At 33.0% G+C, this 9,118-nt stretch overlaps 1 protein-coding gene across 1 annotated transcript; it reads left to right on the plus strand.

Annotated features, from left to right (window-relative positions):
• The first annotated feature begins 69 nt into the window (after window positions 1-69).
• Window positions 70-9,118, plus strand: CHIP (carboxyl terminus of HSC70-interacting protein). Its single transcript, XM_020350542.3, has 8 exons — window positions 70-383; window positions 471-538; window positions 696-759; window positions 6,001-6,072; window positions 7,986-8,119; window positions 8,323-8,476; window positions 8,572-8,682; window positions 8,768-9,118. The coding sequence occupies exons 1-8, from the start codon at window positions 276-278 to the stop codon at window positions 8,891-8,893; spliced, it is 837 nt and encodes a 278-aa protein (XP_020206131.2). The 5' UTR covers window positions 70-275; the 3' UTR covers window positions 8,894-9,118.

Raw genomic sequence — 9,118 nt, forward strand, 5'->3', positions numbered from 1 at the left:
GTGCATTGGCCCAATCAAATTTTTTTACAATTTCTGTGCCCGACCTGTGACTCTCTGGTACCCGAAACTTGAAAGACACGCGAGTGAGTCAACGACAACTTTTCCAACACGGTGCGTTGCACCCTTTAGTTTGGGTTTTTATTCACTTTCTTCTTCATCACCTTGGAAAACTCTGGACGATTCACCTCCCCATTTTCCCTTACCGATTCATAAATACATTATTTTAAGTACCCATTAACGTACGATAGAATCTTCTAGAGAGAGAATAGGGCGAAATGGGGCCAAACGCTGCAGCGGCGAAACAAGCGGAGAAGCTCAGAAATGACGGCAACACTTACTTCAAGAAAGACCGTTTTGGAGCCGCCATCGACGCTTACACCGAGGTACTCTTCTTCTCCTTCTTCTGTTATCGTTACCCTTAGCGAGAAATTGAGGATTTAACCTTTCATTTCTTTTGTATGGGTTTGAAGGCAATTACGCTGTGCCCCAATGTTCCGGTTTATTGGACCAATCGTGCGCTGTGTCATCTCAAGCGCAAGTATGTGTGAGCGTATAATTAAGCACTTCTTTGTTTTTCTTTATGATTTTAATTGGATTTATTGCGGTTTTATTTTCTCCTAATTTTTCTGAAATTTAGTGATTGCAATGTGATTTTGAATGCTTTTTCTGATGTGTTTGGTTTGGTTTGGTTGTAGTGATTGGGAGAGAGTAGAGGAAGATTCCCGGAGAGCAATTCAGTTGGACAGCAATTCGGTTAAGGTTTTTGTAGTTCCTTCTGTTGTTGACATGTTGGTTGATGATTTAGCTTCTATCTGTGGCTTTATTCCATGATTTAAGTATTTGGAATTGAGTGTGCTGCACGTTTAGTTGTGCCTTGGCTTTGGTATAGATGTATTTGTGCTTGGTTGTTAGTGGTGCACAAAACTAAATGAGGAACTAGATTCTTGAAATGTGAACTATGTAGCCTGGTTACCCAAAAAAAAAAGCCAAAGATTGGTGATTGATGCAGATGTGATACCGATACACGAGTCATAGTATTTTCCTTTTCTATTTGGTTTCTAAACTTTTATTGATCAATGCATTTGGGATATGATTTTGATAATTTGAATGTCTTTTCCAAGATGTTCTTGAAGCTATAGTAAATGGTAGATAATTATCCTCAAAGAGTCATAGTATTTACTTTTTTGAGAATCTGAAGTTGGGAACATGGTCACATAATTTGCTGGTTGTGGGAGAGAACCATGAATTGGGTTGTGCATACCAATTCATGTTTCGTCCAAATTTGTTAGTTTGCACCTTTCCAGTTCCCACATTGTGTTACACTTCCCGTTATGTTGTCTTAGAATTTTCATCTCTCCACATTCTGTCACAACTTCCCACATTTTGTCACAACTTCCCACATTCTGCCACAACTTCCCACACACAACCTCCCACACAGGTGAGGATATGATAACATGTATAAATGATGTCTTTACATGTTTTAAAGGACACATTATACATATATACATTATATTTCTATTTTCAATTTATACAAATTTTATCTAGATAAAAAAATTATTTGCATCATGGTAATTTATAATTAGAATTTATTATAAATTGAAATAACAATTGAAGTGTACCAACTATTCATACCCCGTGGACTAATACTTTTTTTGTGGTCACGTATTCATATCCGTACCATGTACCAAAGCGTACTATGAATCATGTGACTATGGTTGGAAATATTAGTTTCCTATGTTTGGTTTGTTATTTAGAAAGTAGCATTCTATGAAATATTGTTTTTTTGAGATTTTTTTTTACATTGGTTTCCCAAAAAATTGTCCCCAAGGGGGGACTAACATTTTCTAGTTAAAAAAAAAAAGCTTTAATGCAGTAAAAACATAATGTTATCTTTATTTTCCTTTTTAATGTAATAAAAATATTTGATTTTCCGGAAATATTTATAAATATTCCAAATAACATTTATAACCAACTAAACAAGTTTTAATTATTCTCAGGAATCCTGATTCCCAAGATTTATGATTCCATGAATCATGATTTTTATACATAAAAAAGATTGTGTTCCAAACAGTAGCACACACTTGATATTATTTTCCTTTTATTTTTGTTTCTTATGAATTTTTATTGATTGGTGCATTTTGGATATGACTTTTTAGATGGTAGGCAGTTATACAAAGGGAAAGATTCTTTAGAATGTTGTTATTTGGGGTTAAATATGTAATTTTTTGTTACATCTTCAAAGGGGAAATGATTTATTCTGATATTGAGCAAGGGAAAGAAAGATATATAACCAGGGAGGTTTGTTGTGATTGCATTTTTTTTATAATTGTGATTTTCTTCCACTGATGAATCGATGATTATGTATCAATAGAAATTATTAGTGTCTTTCTTCCAATATTGTACATTTATATAAAATGTTTATTTATGTCATGTTATTGTATTTAAATGTATCTTATTGTGGATTTTTAGGAATTTCCTGAATCTCTGTATCCGTGTTGCATTGTACTTGTGTCATATTAACTTATCATGTATTGGGCTTCATAAAATGTAAAGTAGTTGCGAAAACATTGATTAGCACAATTTTGAGTATATGAATAAATAGTGTTTCCAACCCATACCACATAGATCCTTTTATTTCAAATCTTTTCCATGCTACCCAAAATTTAAGCAATTCCCTTGGGTGGATTGGCCTTGGCTTTCTTAATCAATTCCAGGATTCTACTATTCCACATTCTATTTTTCAGAGAAACCTGCATGTCTTGTGATCATTGCCAATTGCAATTGGATTTATTTTTTTCAGAAAGGCTTTATGGGAAATCTGAACTCTGAAATGATCCTTTTCTTCAGTGGTTGGATTTTGTAAAACAATTGCTAGATTTTGTAAACTCAAGGACCAATTCTGTGCTTGGTAGTGGTAAGTCAGGATGATATTAAGTGCCATTTTAAATGTAAACTAAGGCCTTGTTATACTTTTCTTTTTGTTTTTTAAAATATGGAAAAACCTCCACTGGTTATTTTTCAACACTAACCCAGATTTATTTAAGGTTTTAGATGTTGGCCTAGTTTCCAAAACAAGGAGTTTTCCTATTTTTGTTTTTCTTTAATAAAATAAAATTCTTGGTTCATCTAGTATTTTTTTATCTTTCTGGTGTAAGGTGTTGTATTCAGTCTTTCGAATTATTGTTACGGGTTGGAATGAGTTTGTAATATCTTAATTTTGTCTTGTGATATTTTAAATGCCTTTTGTTTCACTAATATGCCTATTTGGATTAGAATAGAAATGGAGAGAAAAGAAAAGAGAGAAAGAAATAGGGAGGGTAGAAGTAAAAGAGAAATAAAGTAGAAAATATTTAATTTGAATGAATAGAAATAAGAAGGAAAACAATGGAGAATTTTCTTTCCACTTGTTTGGATGAGTTGAAGGGTGGATGGAAATAAATAAGTTGTATTGAATAGCTTTTGATACTAATTAAAAAGTTAAACTTTTTACTATGTTGTTATTATTATTATTATTATTATTATTAATATTATTATTATAAATCAAGTTTAAATACGTTTTTAGTCCCTCAAATTTGGAGCAAAATTTGTTTTTGGTTCTTCAAGTTTAAATTGATTATTTTAGTCCCTGTAAATAATAATAATAAAAAAAACTTTTAGTTCGTCAGGATCATCAGTAGTATCATTGATAGTATCGGATTGAGTCATTTGTGCAGTATTAGTGGGATTTAGCGTGATGTTTTAAAAAATAAAGATATTAATTGATAGATTTTGTGTAACCGATTCAGTGATCGGTGAGGTATTTTTTTTTGACAGATTCACTAACTACATTTGAGCATGCCTTTTTCTAAACCAGTTGATGTACTTGTCTTCAAAATCCAGATATTCTTGGGACAAAGCTTGAGCATTATTTCTTCCTTTTTTTTTTATATTTTATTTTATAATAGTGATGCAACAATACTAAGTTGTGTTTCTAATTTGTTTAAAGACTAGAAAGAAAGCAATAAATCTGAATTGTATTTCAGACTTGTATTTACAGAGATTTTGTTACTTATAGACTTGGTCTCACCCATTTAAGCAAATAAAAAGGGAATAAATACTGCACTAATCAAATTGTATCACATCAAATCTGTCTTACTCTAAGAATCACATTTTGCCTAGTTATAGTAATAAATCTGCAACCATAATAGGAATAAATTAATTTTTCTTGATTATATTTCAACACTCTCCCTCAAGCTATATCTATCATTCACATCTTGCAAGTAAGATCCTAAAAGTACTATGTGGAAAGTCCCTTGAAGAGTATAGGCTCTCGTTGGAAATGACTCTGAATCTTCTGATGGTGGCTTCAGTTTATCAGGGTGCAACACTAATGAAGGTTACTGTCAAGTGGATATAATGAATGTAGCCTATGAAGGTGACAAAGGCTGCAATGAAGGCATTGAAAAGGAGGCACAATGATGGTGCCAAATGCTGCAATGAAGGCGGTGAAAAAGGGGGCTCAATGAAGGTGCCAAATGCTTCAATGAAGGCAGCAAAAGAAGGGCACAGTGAAAGTGCGGAATGTTGTAATAAAGGCGACAGAAAATGGGAACATCAAACAAAAACTGAAGCAACAGCCAAGCAAGAAGTGGGTCTTTTATAAGTGAAATCCAGAGACCAAATGTGGTCAAAACAAAATGAGAGCTAAATAGTAGCAAATGTTAGTTAACAAACAAAAAAAGACCAACAGTATAGAAGAGGCAACAATGGCATAATAGGCGAGTAATTTGAAGTAAGAATCATGAAATTAAAGTAAAACTACAAATTTTAAGGAGCTTGGTAGGGAAATAGTGATGGGACAGGGCACATTGGGTGGCACCACTTTGATACCATGATTTAAGAAAGATTTGAAAGAAAGGAATAAATCTGAATTGTATTTCTATTTTCTAACTTTTATTGTTAGATATTACACATGGTATCGATTAAACACAAAATTTAGTCTCTATATGTGTTGTGGATTCTCAATTTGGTCCTTATATGTAAAACCTCAATAAACTGGTCCCTCTGTGTAAATGTTACCAGTTTAGTTCTTACTGTCATATGTTGACTGTTAAGTTCCTTACACGTTCTTAATTTGGTCAAAATAATGTTTTCCCAATGGAAGCTACACCCCGTGAGTGCAAATTAATTTTTAGTTGTCAGCTTTGGGATATTGCTTGAACTATATCCATAGACAAAAAACAGTTATCAATCTTGGATAGTCTCATGGAGTGGCCAACACTAAAATTGTGTAGCAAGATAGTGGGACTGTTGATATAGTGAAGACTACGGTACAAATCAAATAATTTAACTTACCCATTTATAAATGTTGAAAAATGAAAAAATTCACAGAATGGAACATATTCATATTTAATAACCAAAATTTATATTCTTAAGCTAAACACACTGGCCAATAATAACAAAAGCTCTATTTAAGCCTCTACGTGGATGATGCCATGATTGCAGAGGACATGAAGTTTGGACCAATGAAGTTAAAAACAAGGCAAAACCAGAACAGTGCGCCAGGATAGAAAAGAGGCTTTGCATGTAGAACAGATATTGACTGTCTAGTGGTTTGTGAGAGAGCTGTATAGAATTGAGTAAAATCACTGTGTTGGTTGAAGTTGTTGGCACCTGCATCTTATGTTTGATAATTTTGTTGTTTGTTTGTTGATCATTTATTTTTTAGTAAGTTACATTGACACTTCTCTTGAGGTTTTGTGAAATTACACATATTCTCCATGCTTTTTGAATGTTTATAACAATTTTTCTTATAGGAGAACATGGTGTAATGTTGTTCAAACTATTCAGGGGGGTTAGTGTAATGTTTTCCAGACAATTTAAGGTGTTAGTGTAGGGATAGAAAAAACAGGGGACGTGTGTGCAAATTTAATTTGCCCTTTACTTTTTCATTGTTAATCTATGTACTTTGTGTTGATTGTCTTGTTTCCAGCTGAATTTTCTTTTCTTTATACATTTCAGGCCCACTATATGTTGGGGCTTGCATTGTTACAGAGACAAGAATCTTCCAAGGGAATCAGAGAACTGGAGAAGGTTTGTGGAAATTGAACACCTTTTTGGTCTGTTTCTTGCACATTTATTAATTTGTTATTTGTAATATTTGCTGCAAGTTGCAACAGCAAGATATCATTTAGTGCTTTATTGATTGTTAGTAAGATTGAGTCTTGCAGCTTGCAGTTGAAGTGTTTAACTTGTACAATGTTTTGTTGCCTACTGTGTTTGTAACTTGGTGAATTTAAAAGCCTCATACAACTGAGAAATATCGCATCAAAACCCAAAAATCAGTATTAAAAGATAATAAAATAATTTATTAATCCAAAATCACATCTTTTATGCTGTATTTTTTTTTATTTTTTTTATTTTTTTTTAATGAAAAGAAATATATATTGGTGAACTGTCTGAAAATATATGAAACCAATCAAATTACATTAAAAAACGTAACTATTATTTTCTTTTTGTATGTAAATAAATTTGGGTGTTATAATCTATTTTTGAATTTAATATATAAGATGTTTTTAAATGTGATGTTATTCATAGTTTAAACCAATTCTAATATTTAGTACTAGGAGTAGTTTATAGGGTTATAAAACACTTGAGTTATTCCAGTCACTGTATTTTCTGTTCTTTTGTTTGCTTTTGGATCTGTTTTCTTGGATATTCTTAAATCACTGAATTGTCAAATAGAATAACGCCACATTTTATGAACAGTGCACTTTCGAGGTTCCTCCAGTTCTTGTTCTTGTATGCTTTCTATAAGATGGTGAAGCTGTGTGTATAAATTGTCGGATCCTTGCTAATGATCTAGTCTGAGTTAATGAAGGCGATGGGCATTTTCTTCCATTGACCAGCATTATACATTTTCACTCACGATTGTCGGAAGTCTTTTATATTTTTAATATTTTTCGAAGTTTCTTTCTTATTTATCTCTTGTTTTATTCTTTGTACTTCCTTTTTTGAATTGAAAATTTTGTTTAGAATCTGTTTTTACTTCCGTAGTTTTATTTTATTCAGTAATTATTTGAAAAGCAGTTCAACTTACTTCAAACCTGGATTGGATTGGTGAGACTTGGGAGTAGGTATAAAAATCCTAGTTTTTTTTTTTTTTTTTTTGGTTTTGTTTTTCCTTTTATTTGTCATATTTTATATCTCTTACATGTTATATTGGTGTTAAGTTGAAAACTATATTTAAGATATACTGTTAGTGGAGGTTATTTCTGTCAAGTTGGTTCAGATTGCTACACTGGTTGACTAAAGAGATTGTTATACTGTGAGTAGATGTTTTCAAACTTTCAACTCAGCTTTCTATGCCTTATGGTTTCTTGCATGTGGTAAAAATGTTTAGTGGTGGTGCATGTAGAATAATAGTGTTCGCTGTGCTGGTGGAAGATCAGGGCATGGAATTTTTGCTCACTTTCTTTTTCACTTAACTAATGCATTTTTCCATATTTTCTATCAGTATTATGAGTTGCATTGCCATGTTATTATAGACATGCCATTTATGATACTTGCGTTCCTGTTTGGTTATGAGATTTGATGGACAGAAGCAAAGGAGGACCGGGCATTTATGTTAGGGGCAGTTTTAGACTCATGTTTTGCCAGTTCCTAATAATTGCCTGCTTGAGTCGTTCCACTTTGCTTGTTTCTGTCTTTAGTCCTTTTATTTCACAATTTCCTTATCTTTTCTTTATTTGATTGAGATTTTCCCTTTATTGAAAATGACTAAAGTAATAAATAAGACATAATGTCTGATAATTGGCTTACTATTGAGCTGTTAAGGGACATGGTGCTCCCTTCTTTTGAATTTGATGTCGCATCTGATTTAATATAACATTCCTGATTTACTGTCTGCTTCACTTATGTCAGATATTAACAGTTATTTTACCCGTTTTTTCTTTCTTCTTAAATTGAAATGAATGATCATTCTCTAATTGTTTGTCATAATTAAGGCTTTGGATCTTGGGAGAGGGGCCAATCCCAAGGGCTATATGGTAGAAGAAATATGGCAAGAGCTTGCAAAGGCAAAATACCATGAGTGGGAACGAACATCATCCAAACGATCATGGGAATTGCAGAGCTTGAAGTATGTTTTTCTGGTGATTGTCAAACCAATTATCTGAGGGTCCTTTAGCAATGATTGCAGTTTTGTTTTCTCTTATCATATTTGTTATTACCTAGTGCATAATTAGTTTTGTTTGTCAACTATGAATTATTTATGGTTTAGTGGTTCTTAACTATAGTGCCAATTGTCAAGTGTTATTGTCATAAAGTGTGTAAATGTCACAGAGAAGCTTGCGAGTCTGCATTGAAGGAAAAACATTTTCTCGATGTCACCCAAATGGAAGGATTTGTAGAAGATGCTACCACTTCCCATTTGGAACAATTAGAAGCTTTAGAAAGAGTGTTCAATAAAGCTGCAGAGGCTGACACACCTACTGAGGTGTGTACATGGCTTGTTTTCTTAATTCCATCTTCATGAATCACTTGGATTGCGCCATGTTATTAATCACTCGGATTGATTTGTTGAGTCTACAGGTGCCAGATTATTTGTGCTGTAGAATCACACTCGATATTTATCATGATCCTGTAATCACTCCAAGTGGACTTACATATGAGAGAGAAGTGATTCTTGAACATCTTCAGAAGGTAATCTGATTTGCATGTTTCATCTTCCGGATTGAATGTTTTGTATTTCAATGAAGTGGGTGCAATAATTCAACTTGTTAAATAGGTGGGTAAGTTCGACCCAATCACGCGGGAACCCCTTGATCAATCACAGTTAGTGCCGAACTTAGCCATTAAGGAAGCAGTTCAGGCATTCTTGGATAAACATGGTTGGGCGTACAAGGTAGATTAACGGAAGAATAAGTTACAAGGTAGTTTTTGTGTGTTCAGCAATGCAGCAGGATGTTGTATTCTGCAAGCGTGTTCGAAGTTGTTTGTTTTAATTGTTAATTGTGTTTGCAGTTTCGTGGCGTCCTGACTTTTGAACATCAATCTAATTATCAAGTGTATATATGGTTCACTGTCATACATTGTGTAAATATATATGGGTGCTTGCCTGCTGAGACTTCTTTTTTCA

The sequence above is a fragment of the Cajanus cajan genome, chromosome 3 (assembly GCF_000230855.2).
Source record: "Cajanus cajan strain Asha chromosome 3, NIPB_CcT2T_4, whole genome shotgun sequence".
NCBI classification, from domain to species: Eukaryota; Viridiplantae; Streptophyta; class Magnoliopsida; order Fabales; family Fabaceae; genus Cajanus; species Cajanus cajan.